The 18,673-nt window shown below is 39.8% G+C and overlaps 1 protein-coding gene across 3 annotated transcripts in view; it reads right to left on the bottom strand.

Moving 5' to 3' along the window:
- The window catches only part of PPFIA2 (PTPRF interacting protein alpha 2), a 219,358-nt gene that overhangs the window by 51,771 nt on the left and 148,914 nt on the right, over nucleotides 1-18,673 (bottom strand). For all 3 annotated transcript variants that reach the window (XM_032221044.1, XM_032221045.1, XM_032221046.1), the window contains 4 exons: nucleotides 17,388-17,504; nucleotides 10,651-10,872; nucleotides 9,685-9,831; nucleotides 7,333-7,467 (listed from right to left, as the gene is read on the bottom strand). In XM_032221044.1, the coding sequence (XP_032076935.1) occupies nucleotides 7,333-7,467; nucleotides 9,685-9,831; nucleotides 10,651-10,872; nucleotides 17,388-17,504 (621 nt within the window). The remainder of the gene's footprint in view (nucleotides 1-7,332; nucleotides 7,468-9,684; nucleotides 9,832-10,650; nucleotides 10,873-17,387; nucleotides 17,505-18,673) is intronic.

The following is an 18,673-nucleotide window of genomic DNA, read 5'->3' as shown; positions in this document are numbered from 1 at the left end:
TTTGGTACCAAATTTCAGTGACAAGGTCTTGGGAAATTGGGGCATCTGATTATAAATTAAGATTTACCACCCTTGCTTTAATTTATGATTGTTACATTTCTTGCCCAGACAAGACTACATAGATTTCGTCCTTACCAAATCTCATAAAGACAACCTATCAATTATGACTATAGATTTTGGTCAACAACCTTTACTGCATATGCAGAAAGGTAGCTTCCACAGTAACAATCAGGCTTTTTTAAAGTCATGTAATTCTCAGAGGGCTACAAGGAAAGGAACCAGAGAGCCATCAAACATTTATTAAAGCCAAGTCCCCACCCCCTCAACACATACTAAAGTATGTTTATTTGGTTGAGTTTCAGCTCTTGAGCTTTCAGCAAATTTTATAGCAAAATGCTCAGTGATTACTCAGTGAAACGCTGCCTTGGCGGCTTTGGGCGGTTTTCGGCATTGTCGGACGGCATCGAGCGGCCTTTGGGCGGCACCCCTGCCTCAAGGATGGCGGTTCTCTAGCTGGCAATGAGCCTGGTTTGAATTCGGGATGGCGTTTGGCTGCGGAGTGATGCTTTGCCTGAGGGCATTACTCTGGCGGCTATGGACAGTCTCTGAGGGTGCCGAGTGCTGAGGGGCGATGAGTGACCTCTGGGTGCCCCCCTCCCTTTCGTCCCGCGGGCGACAACTTTCCATCTGACGGCAGTTTGTTAGCTTGAATTTGGAACGCCACGGCCCTGCTTTCGCTGACGAGACGCCGCTGAGCCGTACTGCCGCCCTGGGGGTTGGTGAGTTTAACATTACTGCGCTATGGATCCGTGCGACTGGCCTCCTTACCGTCGACCCTAGCGCGTTTCCCCTCCCCCCTTCCATCACGGCCCTTCTGACTTTAACCATCATTTAATCATCGCCACGGATCGGATGCTGTAATTCTGGCTTGTGATCACAGTGGCCGCCTCCGCCTCCCACTACCATTGCCGCTACCATCCGCGATTGTTCCTGGCTTGCCTTCTCCAGATGACGCTGCCTCCCTGAACTGTTTCCACCTTTTGACCGCTCCCACCCTTGCCACTCTGCTGCTGCTCGGCCATGGAGTCCTTGGATCTCCCTCTTCGCCGAGAGCCTTGCATGCCACTCTGTATTTACAATCCTTGCAGAAAGGGAAAGCGGAGAACAAAGAGGACGTGGGTAGGGAATTTGTCCTCTCCCCCCCGACCGGGGTTAACCCCCCCATCTACTTTAAACTGTAGAACTTTGTCCCTTCTACTGGACCCAGCGGAGAAGAAGCTTCTGAACGCAAAGACTTTCCTCTCTTGTTCTATTACTAATCTTATTTATCTCAAAGCTGCGCCAACCGCCTGACGGCTCAAGAACGGCGCCCATCTTTGTTTGCTGAATGTAGGAGTGAATGTTGGTATGGAAGGCTGAGAGAATGTTCCCACGTGTTCTAGACTTAAATTTTTATCTTGTTTTTATTGTATATTTTAACATTTTACTATTAGTGGGGTATGCATGCGGAGAATGTCTGGCCGGTGTGTATGAGGGGATTGAGAGTGAGACCTGGTGCCCCCTCCACTGAGTGCAGAAGCAGAAGAGGATGGGGGCCTGGACCCGCCTCTCGTCCCAGAATGTGTGGTTTGAATGGCCTGCCGGGTGGAACGGAGGCCACAGGAGGGGAAGTGGGGCCGACGGGTGTGGGGATGGGCCGGTGCATCCCGGTCATTGTTGGGAGAGGCAGGTTCGACGGGAGCTATAGGGCTAGCCATTACCAGGGAAGGAGGGTTCGCTACGTTACAGTGATCCCCCCTTTCGGCCCTACCAGCTCCACTCCAGGACCAGATGGCGAGAGTTCTCAGGGCCCTGGTCTCAGGCTGCTGTTGCTAAATGCCAGGTCTGTGATTCATAAAGCTCCCCTCGTCTGGGACCTAATATTAGATGAGGGGGCAGACCTGGCATGTATTACTGAAACCTGGCTGGGCCATGAGGGAGGATTCCCCCTCACTGAAATGTGCCCAGAAGGATTTCGGGTGCTCTACCAGTCGCGACACCAAGGGGAGTGGGGAGTGGCTGTCATTATCCGAGTGTCTCTAGCTCCTCACTCTGGAGATTGTCGGGTGTGAGTCCCTTCTGGTGAAGTTGGACCTTGGGGGTCAAGTGGGGTTGTTACTAATGTACCTACCTCCCAACTGCGTTACAACAGCCCTACCTGTGCTTCTCGAGTCAGTAGCTGAGCTGGCGGTTGAGTTCCCCAGGCTTATAGTGCTGGGGGATTTCAACCTGTCGTCGCTCGGTGAACGCTCTGATGGAGCACGGGAGTTCATGGCTTCCATGACAGCCATGGACTTGACCCAGGTAATTCAGGGTCCGACTCATATAGCGGGTCACACGCTCGACCTCGTGTTTCTCTCGGAGCAGTGGAGATGTGATCTAGGTTTGAGGGGCATTAAGATCATACCCCTGTCATGGTCAGATCACTTCCTGGTGAGGCTCGACTTTCGGAAACCAATCCCCCACTGTAGGGAGGTGGAACCAATTAGGTGGTTCCGCCCCAGGTGCCTGATGGACCCTATGGATTTCAGACGGCACTTGACTCTCTGGCCCACATTCCGGCAGAGTCCTTGGTCGCTGCTTGGAATATAGCGGCGGCAGAGGCTCTAAACTGGATTGCGCCTTTACGGCCTCTCTGCGGCAGTGGATCCAGGAGGGCTCCTTGGTTTACCGAGGAACTCCGGGAGATGAAACACCAAAAGAGACGCCTAGAGCGACGTTGGAGGGCTAGTAACTCTGAATCCGACCGAACACAATTAAGAGCCTTTGTTAGGACTTATATAGTGGCGATATGGGTGGCAAAATGTGCGCATTTTCCCGCTCTTATCGCATCCGCAGAATCGCGCCCAGCCGCCTTGTTTAGGATAGCCCGCTCCCTCTTGAAAGGGAGGGACGCGGACGAACCTTTACAGGGTAGAGCTGATGAATTTGTCCAGTTTCTGTCAGATAAAATCGCTTGGATTCGGACGGACCTGGACTCCACTTGGACGGTACCAGCCGAGGTACTGGGGGAAGGTCCTGGTCAGATTTTATGGAGCGAGTTTCAACTTGTCGCTCCTGAGGAAGTGGACAAGGCCATGGGAGCGGTGAGTGCCTCCACCTGTTTACTGGACCCGTGTCCCTCCTGGCTGGTCTCGGCCAGCAGGGAGGTGACACGTGGCTGGCTCCAGAGGATTGTTAACACCTCTCTTCGGGAGGGATCCTTCCCACACCCCTTAAAGGATGCGGTGGTGAGACCCCTCCTTAAGAAACCTTCCCTGGATCCAGCCATTTTGAACAACTATCGCCCAGTCTCCAACCTCCCATTCGTGGGAAAGGTTGTCGAGAAGGTGGTGGCCTTTCAACTCCGACAGACCTTGAATGAAACAGATTATCTGGATCCCTTTCAGTCGGGTTTCAGGCCTGGTTATGGCACCGAAACTGCTTTGGTCGCGCTGACAGATGATCTCTGGCGGGCCAGGGATAGAGGCCATTCCTCTATCCTTGTGCTTCTTGATCTCTCAGCGGCCTTCGATACCATCGACCATGGTATCCTTCTGCGATGGTTACGGGAGGTGGGAGTGGGAGGCACCGTTCTAAGGTGGTTCTCCTCCTACCTCTCGGACAGGTCGCAGTCGGTGTTGGTTGGGGGACAGAGATCGACCCCTAGGCCCCTCACATATGGGGTGCTGCAGGGTTTGGTCCTATCCCCCCTCCTGTTCAACATCTACATGAAGCCGCTGGGTGAGATCATACGACGGCACGGGATTAAATATCATCAATATGCGGACGATACTTAATTGTATCTGTCCGTCCTGTGCCAACTCAGTGAAGCAGTTGAAGTGATGTGCCAGTGCCTGGAGGCTGCTAGGGTCTAGATGGGAGCGAACAAGCTTGCACTCAATCCCGACAAGACCGAGTGGCTATTTATGTTGCCGCCCAAGGATGGTCCCGATATACCACCTCTTAGCCTGGGGGGGTGAAGTTATTCACCCCTCGGAGAGGGCTCGCAATTTGGGTGTCTTCCTGGATCCACAGCTGACGTTAGAACACCATTTGTCAGCTGTGACCAGGGGGGCCTTTGCCCAGGTTTGCCTGGTGCACCAGTTGCGGCCCTATCTGGACCGAGAGGCACTTCAAATGGTCACTCACACCCTCATCACCTCAAGACTGGATTACTGTAATGCACTCTACACGGGGCTGCCCCTGAAGAGTGTCCGAAGACTACAGCTGGTCCAGAATGCAGCCGCGCAAGCGATAATGGGTGTACCTAGATACACCCATGTTACACCTATACTCCACAAGCTGCACTGGCTTCCCATTGGTCTCCTGACCCGCTTCAAGGTGCTAGTCGTTACTTTTAAAGCCCTACATGGTATTGGACCTGGCTACTTGAGAGACCGCCTCCTGCCACTCACCTCCCAACGACCAATAAGATCACACAGTTTGGGCCTCCTCCAGGTGCCGTTGACCGGACAATGCCGGCTGGCGGCTCCCCGAGGGAGGGCCTTCTCTGTAGCTGCACCGGTCTTGTGGAACGAGCTACCCGCAGAGATCCGGACCCTCACCACTCTCCCGGCCTTCCATAAAGCAATCAAGACCTTGCTGTTTCGGCAGGCCTGGGGCTGTTGATTAAGTTTCAGCCCTACCTGATGGTATGGATGGTATGGATGTTGTATTAAGGATACATTGTATTTTTAATATTTTAAATGTTTTTACTTTGTTGTGAGCCGCCCAGAGTCCCAATGGGAGTGGGCGGCATACAAATCTTATTAAAGTTCAAAGTTCAGTTCTTTAAAATTAAAAATTGATGAAGCATTAAATCTATATATTACTAAAACTCTTATATTTTTAACCATTAATTAGATGAAATGGTGTATCATAGGGCAAAACTGTTTGGACTACTGTGTAGGACATCAAACCAAACCTATAATCTACACTGTCCTATTACTAAGTCATAGTTAAACTGCCCACGTTTAGGCTTACTCAGAGCTAAAATATGCCCATTAGTTTCAGCTCTCTTAACAATTCATAATAATTCAGTCAGTCTGGAAAAAAGCTTAATCAGACAAATTGGTGTCACATGACATTTCATCAGAACTCTGGTTATTAATACTATATAATTTAAAGAGACATTAAATGAAGATAAGGACAAAGTGATATAATCTAATTTCCAAAATTGGATATCAACATGGAGCCATTAAACTGTTTTCTTATTTTGGTGATTGAAATTGGATGGGTTAGATGAAGTGGGCTGATGCTCCTTATCCACAACATTTGTCCCTAAACCCATAGACCTTTATTTATTTATTTCTGTTCTGCCATTATTGTTTTCAAAAGTAACTCAAGGTGACAGACATATCCACCATACTTTCCTCCTACTGGATCTTTGAGCAAACTGCCAATTAAGAGTTATATTATGGAAGATTAAAGGCTTTGCCTGAGCTGGATTTGTAAGATCTATTGCCTACCATTCCTCACAGTTCAAAGAGGATCCTGGCTGTGTTTTTGTTTGTTGTTTCTGATACTTTGCTTAGTAGGAGGGTCAACTACTATATATATATATACATACATATACATATACATATACATATACACATACATACATACATACATACATATATATATATCCAGTTTTAGCTATATTTTGTATAATGTAATTATCTAACTTGGGACCCACTAACTTAGACACCTTTGTTCCAACTGACTGGGAACTTTTGAGAGTTGAAATCTCTATATCAAAAAAGAACACAGATTGAGTTAGCTGGTTGAAATAGTAGCTTCCCCCTACCTTCTTCAATTAAAGTCATTTAAACTACACACAAATCTAATTTACATGACAAAATCTAAATGAAATATATAAACCATAAATATTTATTGAACAACAGACCTGAAAGGATTGGGAACAGCTAATACGTTTATAGCGTAACAAAAATAGCTTATAAGTAATATCACCACAAATATTAATATTACCCTTCCTCATCAACAGACAGTACAGAAGATAAATAAGGCTGAACTGGTTTGATAGACTATATATTGAAAAATAAAACTTACTTATTTTCACCTGACTGCATAGTAGAGAACTCTAAATTAGAATAATAAATGTTGCTTTATAGAGCATTAATATATGCATTTATCTTCATTTGTTCAGTTGGAAAATAAATGATATACAAAAATATTCATTCATCTACTCTCTCTGTAGAAAATATTGTAGAAACATTCAAGTGCATTGATGTTTTCTTTTCAACACATCACTTTGCAGATTAGATGATCTTCTTGTGTATTACCAGAAACCCTAACAGAGCAGGAAAATATTGTCTCATTAAATGACTGCATGAGCAACTGAAAAATATTTGAATAGATACTAAATAGGAATAATCCATTAATATTTTGAAACGGAAGCAGGGAAACAAGAAACCATTTTTGTACCATTTGATCAAACATTCTGAGTTTTTAATATAACATTTTAATTGAAAAGTATGTTCTTTCTACTGAATATCATTCATATATGTTTTTATAGACTTATCAATATCAAATATATCATTTCTCTCCATCTTTATTGAGGAGGTAACTATTTAGAAGACAAACTGGAGATTGTGGCACAATAAGATATGTAAAGGAAATTCCACAGTACAAAGCACTGAAAGATCTGAAAGATAATAAAGAGGAACTGCAAAGGATTTACAAATGTAGTGTGTCTTTACTTTTTATAAGTTGTTCTTTCATAACAACTAAGTTGGCAATTTGCACATTGTACCATGGAGCAGATATGCAAATTCCAGAGATGTGGAATGCATATTACTGGAATAGTATCAGGCACTTGTCCTATCCAAGCTCTTAATGCTCTCATGCAACACAGAATCCTTCATGTATGGCCAAAAAAAAAAAAAAACATTGAACCTTGTAATTTATTTTAATGAAAGCGATCTCTGTGTTTTGCTGAATCAATGTGATGTAGAAAATCATGAAGAAAATTCAATGACAAATAAATTTCATGATGTTTAGCTGAACTGGATTAATCATAATTCTTTTATAATACAATGTATTATAAAATAAACTCCTCTGTTATATTGGCAGAAATATATCAAGCCATAAAAGAAACACAAAGCAATACCTCTGCCATTAAATTAAATTAAACTAAAGCAAGTAATTTTGTCTAATTAATATTTATTTACGGTGCCATTAAGTAGAATGATCTTGTCCACTCCAAAAGTCTTTTATTGCTGCTGATGGTGCTGGAGGAGAAAGGGATGAAAAATCAATGTTAAAAGAAGTCAATTTTCAGATACTAACCTATTCTTAAACTTACATTACCTTAGTCAGTGCCGCAATTCTCTGGGCCAATTCTGCCTCCACTTCTGGCAAAGTCTCAGCTTTTCTCATTGTTTGTTGTAGTTTTTGCTCAGCTAGCTCGAGACGTTCTTGCAGCTGCCTGTTTTTTTCCTCCATCTGAAATCCAGAAATTGTAAGATTAAAGGTTAGATTAGGAACTGGGCAATGGAGGGAAGGATAAGGGGCGGGGGGAATGCAGATTCATAGAAACAACTGGAGATTAAAATTTTCCCAAACCAACATGGTTCATTGTATAATTAAATCTCCTGCTTCTACAAATAGTACATGCATATACGCACTGGCTAAGATGCTGAGCTTGTTGATCAGAAAGGTCGGCAGTTCGGTGGTTCCCTAGTGCTGTGTAACGGAGTGAGCTCCCATTACTTGTCCCAGCTTCTGCCAACCTAGTAGTTCAAAAGCATGTAAAAATGCAAGTAGAAAAATGGGAACCACATTTGATGGGAAGGTTCCGTGTGCCTTTGGCATTTAGTCATGCGGGCCACATGACCATGGAGACATCTTCGGACAGCGCTGGGTCTTCAGCTTGGAAACACATATGAGCATCATCCCCTAGAGTCAGGAACGACATGGGGAACCTCTACCTTTATACTGGTGGCAACTGCTGATCCTTTCCCATCATATGCCTCTAAAATATAGATAAAAAGTCAGAATGCTGCAGTTTTTTTTCCTAGCAATTTAGGAATTTAAGGAAATAAATTTAAAAAATGTCTATGCTTTATAATAATCTGATTCTTAGAACTGTCCCCAATGAAACTGAAAATGTTTTCTGTGTTATTTATTTCAATAAATATATTGTTCAAATATTAAAAGAAAAATAATAATAAAAGGAGGCATGCCTTGGTGGGAAAATTTAGTAAGTTAACCCACTTTCCTTGCCATTCTATGTATCCCACCTACATCAACTAAATATTACACCTCTCTCTAAAGTATGCTAGTAGTATGATAGGAAAATGGAAGAAATTATAAATAGCACCTATGAATCTACTGTACAAGGAAATTCCAAATTAGCATAATAAAAATCTCACACTGAATTTTAATGTTATACAACACATGTACTGTTTTTTTCCTCTCTCTCTCCACATATAAGGTAAAGGTTCTCCCGCACATGCATGCTAGTTGTTTCTACGCTAAAGAGCCAGCGCACTTCAGCGTAACCGTGGTCATGTGGCTGGAATGACTAAATGCTGAAGGCACATGGAGCATTATTACCTTCCCACCAAAGGTGGTTCCTATTTTTTCTACTTGCATTTTACATGCTTTCAAACTGTTACGTTGGCAGAAGCTGGGACAAGTAATGGGAGCTCTCTCTCTTACATGGCGTTATGGATTCAAAATGCCGAACTGCTGACCTTCTGATTGACAAACTCAGCATCTTAACCACTGAGCTACTGTGTCCCTCCACATATACATACACCATAATTTCCTACATTATCACTGTTTTGGAAACTTTAATTTCTATTGTATGGGGCTTTAATTCTATATCTCAGCTAGTATTCTTTGCCAGCTACTTAAGAACAAGTATTTTCTTGTTCCTAAACTGTAATTGGTAAAGCAAGATAAATAATTATATAAAAATAAACTAAATAAACCTTCACATAATTGAATGCCATTTGCAGATTATAAAGTTCATGAAATGTAGCAGGAAGGGCAATTAATAGCTTAGCCGCTTTCATATACCAAGAGGAGAATAAACTGCTATAGTTTTTTTTCCTTTTTGTGCAGAGTGCATTCCCTTTGCCATAGCTTTTACTAGTTCATTGAAAAGGTGAACATTTTTTGTGTTTTAATTGGGTTTACTATGATTTAATTCTTAGTTAAATCAAAATTGGACTGTTTTGTACCTTATCATTAAGCTATATTTATTAGCGTAAAATAATGATGTAGAATACTGTCAGTCCTTTTTAACTATCTATACAGTTAATGTGTGCCTAGATTTGCTGCTATGTATCTGCCACCCTTTACATTTGGTTTCTTCTGTCTTACCCTAAGATATTTTTAAAGGTTTGCCATCCTAACTTGGAGATAACTCGTCTTACAACTCAACAAGTTCTAAAACAATACCTTCTCATGATAGCAAGTTATTTAAAAAAATAGTCTAATCCTAGACATGATTTATGTTAGCCTCTCAACTTGATTGTATGAAAATCCAAATTCCAAATTCATTCCTGAGTTTAATCTGTAGATATCAATGAATCCAAACAAGTGTGTCATACTTTAAAGCAAATGTAATCAATAAATAGGGGAGGAGACAGCTTATCTGAATAGTTTCTCCTACAATTCATTTGAGCTGTAGCAGCAATCCCAATACAGAACCTGACGCAAGATGGCTTCCTTGTTTGCAAGTTCATTTTCCAGTTTGTCATTCATGTCATGTATGGAAGTAGATTCCCTCTGTGCACTTAGGTAACGTTTCTCCAGGGTAGTTATTCTTTCTTCCATATCTTCCTTCTGGGCCATAGCCTTGAAAGAATAAGCAGCAGGTCAAAATATAACATTGGAATGGCTAGCAACAGATGTCCTATTCAACACTGTTGGAAATATTTGCAATGAAATGGACAAACTGAAATGCAGATTTAGCATTAAACCTAATGGACAAATTATTTAAGTGCAGATTCTAAGAAAAATGCAAAGATCCTGATCCAGATCCTAATATTGGATATTGCAGACAAGGAATCTGATATTGCTTGTTTGTCTACTACTGCATCCAATCATTATAAGCGGACTTTATTTACAAAAATTTTGTCAAATGACTAGTTCTGTCTTTTACTTTTTTTGTCTCTATATCATTTCTTACATGTATTGTGACTAACACATTAGTAAACATGCACAGATACATCCTTCCAATATAACAAAGTTAAGGGAATGTCACACAATATATTAAAAACAATTTTATAGTGGCTAGTACTATTTTTGATGATTAACCTACTCTTTTGACTAAACCTGCACTGCACATTATATTTCTACAGTGTGTCACAAATTGATTAATTTTGTGTCAAACCCACATATCTATTTCTCCCTCCATCCCTTCCTGCCCCTCTCTGATGTTTCATATTTATTTCCCAAGGTAAATCATAGCAAAATAGTGCTTCAACTACTACACATGGATGCAAAAATACAAGTGCTATTAGAATATTCACCTACAATTAAACATCTTAAACTCTTAAATGTTAACGGTAAATTTATTTTTCACCAATTGGCTGTGGAAGAACTCTATTTCCCTAAATAAAATTATTCTCAAACCTGAACAGAGGACAGGATTAACATCCAAAAGAGATTTACCTCTCTAATATCTCTCTGATATTTGCTGTTCAGTTCTTCAGTTTTAATGAGGTCCTTCCTAGCAGTCTCTGCATCTTGCTCCACCTCTCCAACTCTGGAAGACAGGGCAGCCAAGCGATCCTTCATCTGTGCCATTTCATAATTTTGCTTTTCGAGAAGTTCTTGCAGTTCTACCAACTGAGCAGTTTCATCATTTGAGTCTATAGAGCCATTTGATAGACGCTGTTCAAAAAACCCCACAAACATATCAAACACTGATAGCAATACATGTAAGAACCAGAGCAAGAAGGATCAGAAGGATCAGAACTACATAGATATGTAGAGTATATTTTCTTACTAATTCTGAACTCCGCATTGGTTATGCTCTCTGAAATATACTTACAAAAGACTAGGTACCTCCATAGTAGTACTCAAAGTACATTAAACTATATTTAACCTGTAAAATCAGCCACTCATTTGGAAGAATTTAGAATTTTAGAATTTTTTTCAAAGTTGTTTTTGTAGAAGTTTATATTCTTTTCCTGTCTCTTTCTTCCACAAATTGAATATATAAATATTTTCTGTTATCATTTAATTGATTAAATAAAGCTAGATTTATTACAATGTTTGTATATGTATTCTTCCTCTTTGTTTTGTTTTTCATTTGATTTATTCTTCAAATATTTTGTAATGTATATATGTGGTAAGCTGAATTATTATTAAATGTTTTACCTTGAAAAAAATGATAAAGCGAAGTATGCCAAATAAACATTATTATTATAGCCAATTTTTAGCATGAAATTCATTTGCTTAAACATGAAAGCATTGGAACTGCAAAATAACACATATTTAATGTTAATACAAAAGGAATATTATCGTGAAATACTGATAGGTAATACTAAAATATTACCTTTAATTTTAAAGCCTTGGAATTGATTCCTAGTTTATATATCGTTCAGCTTATTTGCATAAGTAATTGCTTGAATGAATTTATAAATTTACTTTATTTATAAAATATATAGATTGCTTCAAAGATTCTAAGTATTTATACTCATTTGAGCTTTAATAGGAGATAAATATATTTAGAAAGTATAACAATAGCTTTATGGGAAAGAATTCCAACATTTAGAAGAGATAATAGGTGCCACTGTGATTTCTATATAAATATTTACCTGATGTTAAGATTATAATATTTTGTGCTAGCGGGATATCATTTTGGTCAACTTCTTTATGTGCTTATTGACTCAGACAGTTATTTTTTTGGCTCAAAAAACAGCAATAGATCATTGATATTTATAAATGACTAACATTAACAGTTTTATTCAAATCGTAAAAGCTACCTAAACTATTTGCCTCCTGCTGATTTCCACAGAGTCAATGAATCACACTTGAACTTCCTGACATACAAAAAATTCATACAATCTCAGCAACATGTTCTGGGGAAACATATATTCTTTAGAGAGTGTGACATTATTAGCATATGCCTAATTGTGTTTTGTATGAGTCAGAAATGCACAAGTGTTCTATGATTTGAAGCTTGTGTTCTGCTTGAACCAGAAACTCCAATACTGGAGGTTTTAAAGAAGAGATTGGATAAGTGTTTGTCTGAATTTCTCAGAGTCCGGAAATTCAAAGACCAACTGGCCAGTGTGCATGTATGTACCAGCCAGCTGGTCTTCGGGTTTCCAGGGCTCCAGCATGCAATTCATGCATTCTGGAAACCGTAAGAGCACATGGGAGACTGATTAAGTGCTCCTAATTTTATTAAACTCAAAAAAATCTGCCTAGTATTTTCTTGCTTTAATATATTGGCATTTTCAAAAACTTAATTATGCAGTTTATCATGTATTGTGAATAGCCATATAAAACAATAAATTACCTCATCAATATACTACCAATTGTTAGCATATTATTTAACATTATATACTAAATTTTCTACAAACATATTTACAAAGATATGGCAGCTAGCTATAGGAACAAATGCTGAACTAGCCCATTATAAAAACTTGATTAGCTAAGATGTGTCCAGTTGAGTGAAGCCACATCCATTTACTGATGAAACTCTAAATTTATTCTTAGTTAGTATATTTGTTTACTTGTGAATCTCTAACTTATTATTTGTTACCATCTTTGTGTTAAAGATTCAATTTGTAGAATTTAAACTTCTGGAGGAGAACTAATGGTGCTGAATATAGGTGGTCCCCATAAACATAATGGAGCCTGTCCATCACAGTTGCAAATCAAGACCACAGCAAAATGTATCACCAATGTGACTGACCCAATTTTACATCCTGTTTTGAGCATTCTTTAAGTGAATGTTTAATTGCTAAAGGAACCAATGGTTTCCTATAAGCCAGTTTTGCTGTAAACTGGAAATTAGTGCCAGTTTTTGGCAAAACTATTATAAATGCAGTAATGTGATTGTGGGATGCTTCAAATTATCATAAATACGGGCTCCTTTTGTGCCCAACCTGCAGTCATAGGACTGGGGGGGGGGCGGCACTGGATGTTTGGAAGTGAGTTGTCTGCCATAAATTTGAACAGTCGCTAAGACATCACTCATAAATCGAACACTGTCTGCATTGCTGAACTACAGTTCCTACTTGAGCAAATTAAGCAGCCTCATCTAAGTATGCAACAAAATGAAACAGAAAAATGACTTGAAGCAATCCAGTCTTCAGATCATGATTGGGATCTCTGTTTATTGAAAATGACACATGAAAATGCAGGATTCCGGTTAGCATTCTCCTTTTTTTGCCTTTGTCTCCTTTAAGAAATTATTTTATGTAAGGAAACTTTTTTTAAAATGTTATCCTCTGGTCATCAAATCACATTATGAACCCTCCACGGATCTATTGAATGAATGCTTCACATTTTATTACAAGTAGAATTTTAGAAATAACATCCTTGTAGCAAAAATAAAAATAGAATTCTAACCCAAAGTCCTAATAGCGTCAGACACCCGATAGTTTTATGGTTTGCTAGCATTGTAAGGACTGTACAGCTAATGGCAAAAAGTCTGACATCCTTACACAAATGAGAAAAAAAAACATTTTAAATGTTGCCTTCCAATATGAAACATGCTAATAAAGATTTCAGATAAAGATTGCATTTGATATATATTATTTTATATATTCAAAAGAAACAAAATCCAATAATGATCAGTTCCTGTATGCATATTTTCAAGATGATATAAATTAGCATATGATAATCTAGTCTAAAAATTACAAAGCAAATTTATCTCTGAGTTAAGGAGACTGCTTTGCTCCAGTTAAAGGACAGCTATACATTTTTATTCTTTAATTTTACAGGTCATGACACAAAATTTGATCATCCTTTTATTTATCTTCAGATTTGAACTACCAAAAAAACAGATACATTGTAGATACAATGGGAGGATCATAAAATCAGAACAATAAGAAGTGCTTTCTAATTTTACAGAATGTACAGTTAAGGATATTATTTTCTATTGATTCAACCTCTTCAGAACTTCAAAGGCAAACTCTCATTATACAGAACTTTCATACGTGTTCCAAATAAAATCACCATGTATATTGCATTATAATTGGTCAAAATGCTAGTTCTTCTGCAACTGGGAATTATTATACTGAATAAGCAACTGCTTTCAAGGAACAATAATTTCTATCCAGATTAAAGTGATTTAGAACAACAGCAGTGACAAATCCATTTGGCAATTCATTTCTGTTGTTTGCTCTAACACATTCCAACTCTAGGGCTACAGGTACCTCTGGAGACAACACATCTGAAGGCTAGTCTCCAAGAGGAAATTATTGTATTTTTCAGTGTAGAAGATGCACTTCCCCCCCACAAAAAGAGGGTGAAAATGTGGGTGCGTCTTATATACCGATTGTAGTCCTTGCCTCCTTGCAGCAAACAGAAAACAGCTTGTTTCAGATTCAGCTTAGTTTGATTAGCACAAGCAGCTGATTGTCAGTTGGATTAGCCTCCCGACCATCAGTTGTTTCAGGCTGCAGGGATTGCCATTGCCTATTGCTGTCTCCGTGCGCCCATTTTCGGCCTCCACACAAACCATTTTTGGCCAAATCTGATCCCGCCACCTGGAATGGGCAGAAAATGGGGCATGCAGAGGCCGAAAACGGGGTGTGCGGAGGCTGAAAACAGGCCCACGAAGGCAGCAATAGGCTATGGCAATCTCTGCAGCCTAAAACAGCTGATCATCATGATCAGGCTGATGCAACTGACAATCAGCTGCTTGTGCTAATCAGGCTGTGCTGAAATTGAAACTGAAACATACTGTTTGCTGCAAGGAGGCAAATTGTTGGGAGGCAGAAGCAGATTTTTTTTCCCTTGTGCTAATCAGCCTAAACTGAAATAGGCAGTGACATGCGGTGAGGTTCATGGCCGGTGAGGCAAGCGGGTAAAAGCCACCCTATGTCTGCCAGAGACGGGGCTTCGGCAGGGCTTTCGGAAAACTGCACCAAAGCCCCGGTGGGGCTTTCCGTAAGCCCCGCCAAAGCCCCACTGCCTCGTCCACCATAGAGTGGGATGTGCCCCGTTCTATGGCGGATGAGGTGTCGGGACTTTAAAGCCCTGCCGCCGGGGCCCTGCTGCCACTTTAAAGCCGTGGAACCACCGTTCCCTTCTCCCAACCTCCGAGCCACTCCTCCCTCTCTAAACCTCTGAGCTGTACTGGGGCCAGGAAGTAGGGCTGGCCCACAAAGGCCTGGGTGTGGGCAGAGGATCTGGCTGCGGAAGCGGGGCCTTGGGTGAAGTGAGACCGAAGGGACAGCAGGAGGAGGCCACCTCGGCCTCGCCTTCCGGCCACAGGTTGCAGAACAAACTGGAAGCCAGCAACTGGGCCCGTCGGCGGCATTTGGGGGGAGCTTCCTCCCCAAATGCCGCCTTTGCAAGGCGGGAGAAAAGATTTTTTGCAACCATTTAGAGGAGATGGCGCAAGCTTTTCTCAAATTAATTGGTCGTAAATTCGCAATTTTCTCCTCTTCCCACCTCTCCTTTGTGTCCCACATAAAAAAGTGCCAGCAAAACACACCCACCCACCCACACACCCACACTATTTACAATAATACAATTACTTACAAATTACAATAATTTTGAATTCCTCCCCCCTCCCTCCGACCCACATACCTTTTCCAGCTGTTTCACAGAGGATTTCAACTTTCCTCTTGTCTGCCATGATGAAAATATAAAAATGGTAAAAAGAAAAAGGCAAGAGCTGCTGAAGTAAGGCTGGATTAGCTGCTGCCAGAGTCTCCAATGGATGACTCTGCTTAACTGTTTAAAAAAAGCCTCTAAAAAAGTGCCCTCTACAGGAGGAGGCAAGAGAACCACGTGCCTCATCTACATAAGGAATTTTTCACCTTTTAGCCCTTGCTTAACTCTGCTCAAGTGATCATAAAGATAGACTAAATGAGGCATGTGGTTCTCTCACCTCCTCCTGCAGAGGGCACTTTTTTAGAGGCTTTTTTAAACAGTTAAGCACTAAGCAGAGTCATCCACTGTGACTCTGGCAGCAACTACCTCAGCCTTTTTCCTTTTAATTTTTTTTCTTTTCATGATGACAGTGGTGAGACCCTGCCTCCCCTGACTGTACGTCACTGGAAACAGGCTGTTTGCTATTTGTGCAAGGAGGCAAATTGCTGGGAGGCAGAGGCAGAATTTTTTTGTGCTAATCCAGCTAACTGAAACTGAAACAGGCTGTTTGCTGCAAGGAGGCAAATTGCTGGGAGGCAGAGGAAGATTTTTTTTCTTGTTTTCCTCCCCAAAAGCTAGGTGCGTCTTATACTTCAGAGTGTCTTATACTCTGAAAAACATGGTAATAAATTGAAACCAGTATAAGTAAATCAAACCTAAGGATGTCAAATTTCATTTTAACCAATGAAATAACCATTTTAACATACTAATCCAAATCTTTCTCTCTGTTTTGAAAAGTTCAGCCTTGGCTTTCAAACTGGTGTTGGAGATACAGTTAGCAACTCAAAAAAAAAATGCCTTGAAGTACTTTAATTGGTTTAGTTTCTAAGAGGGATAATTAGGGAGTAACAAATTGAATTTAGTATAACAATGGTGCTAAGGTTTGTGGCTCTTTTTTTATAAAAAAAGAAAAAAAGAAAAAACGCAGTGGAATAAAATAGGCACCTTTGTAAAGTGAATAAACAATCCTAGATCACAGCAACTGCATGTTGGATACTTTGATCTATGAATTTGACATGTTTTTCGTGGGACCTGGAAACTAATCCCAAGGGTTAGGAATTCCCAAGGTATTCAAAAGCTGAACGTCAATCTTACTCAGTTTTGATGCCATTAAAACATTATATTTCACTTAAAGGCCAAATGCTGCACATCATCTGAAAAATGTATTGCAACCAGAAGCATTCATAAAATCTTCAGGCTTCATCAGAACAATGAAATGGATCTCATAAAACAAGCTCTGTTTCTTACATGCATGCAACATCACAATGTCCATACAAAATGGATTGAATGCGGATCGTGGTGCATGTGTCACGATTTCTCAACCTGTTCCCAATACAGATCCCCCCAGTTGTATCTATTCTTCAGCTTTATGCAGGATAAATATGCTTTACCATTAGTTAAAAATAGGAAAAAATATCTCAAAAATAAAGGAAATGTTTTGAAGCAATGCTGCTGCTGCTACTACTACTACTAAGTTATTAAACATAAGATTAATAAACATAAAGAGATTTTAGCTTTTCAATCCCTGATGATTCTAAAAAAAAGATAAAAAATATAATTTATACCTTTTCATGAATTTTTTGTCCAGGCTCCATTCCTTTGATATGCTCTGTATCAGGTGGACCCTCTCCTGATGTAATTTTTCTTTGAATGTGTGCATTTTGTTCACGTAAAGCTATAATCTAGAAAAGAATTTAGAATACATTCTTAATGTAAAATCCAAACAGTGAATACCATAAATTTACAATATGTCTTATAAATCAGTATATAACAACTAGATGATGTGATCAAAAATGATAAACAAAACGTGATTTAAACTATTTTTATACTTTCCATATATGATATTTCATTGTGAAGAAATGAGAATGTTGTACAACAATGGCAAGAATTTCAAAAGTTGATCTGGTAATTCTCAGCATTCTTTAACTCACTAAATAAAAAAGGTCAGATGTTTTCCTCATTGCAAAAAGATATAAACAAACACATCAAATTGCATTACATTCTATGACAAAGTGCAATGCGAACAGTAAAATCCATGAAGCCATGAAGTAGGATATGCCAGCACATTGAATATAGGACTTAGAATATTAAATTCTATAGTTATAATGCAATTTATGTAAGTATTTCAGAACATAAATGTGCATAATTTTAAATAAGTGCATCTTAAATGAAGCATTACAAGACTGAAGTTTAATGTGCTTGCCATTTTTCTTAAACTAGAATCTAACTTACCGTCCAAATAATTAATATTACAGATAAAAGAACTGTAGCTGCTTTATAAGACATCTATTATTTGACAGATTTCTGCTATGTTATAAATGTGAATTAAATGTGATTTAATTCAGATTTCAATAACACATGTTATTTGTTTGAAAGTTAAATCAAGAGTGAGAGATTTTAAAGGCAAAATGATAGTTATGTCACAATCCAAAGTCTTCAGATTCAATGTCATGAAATGCACTGTGAGAAGTCCAATGAAAAGTGGGACAAGCCGGGGACAAAAGAAACAAGTGGTGGAGATGAGATGGCAAGCAACTGTTAAATATGGCTTCATCTAATCAGCAGAAAAATTCTTATTTAACCGGACTATTTTGAACATTCAAGAGACTAAAGCCAAGTTTAGCTTAATTAAGATGTTTAAAGTCCAGGGCCCGTGATTTACAGCTGAATCCAGGTCCAGGCAGCTTGACAATTTATTCTAAAATAGAAATTGCCACAACAATTAATCCTTGGAGAAGGTCATATCCATTTTGAATTCAAAATACAGAGGATTTTTTTTTATGTAGAGGTCTGCAAAATATTTCAAGCTGAAAGGAATTATAAATGTCTTGAACACAGAAGACCACATTCT

Source organism: Thamnophis elegans, chromosome 7 (genome assembly GCF_009769535.1).
Source record: "Thamnophis elegans isolate rThaEle1 chromosome 7, rThaEle1.pri, whole genome shotgun sequence".
Taxonomy (NCBI): Eukaryota; Metazoa; Chordata; class Lepidosauria; order Squamata; family Colubridae; genus Thamnophis; species Thamnophis elegans.
The sequence above is the reverse complement of the archived record's forward strand: the minus strand, read 5'-3'. Positions and strand labels throughout refer to the sequence as shown.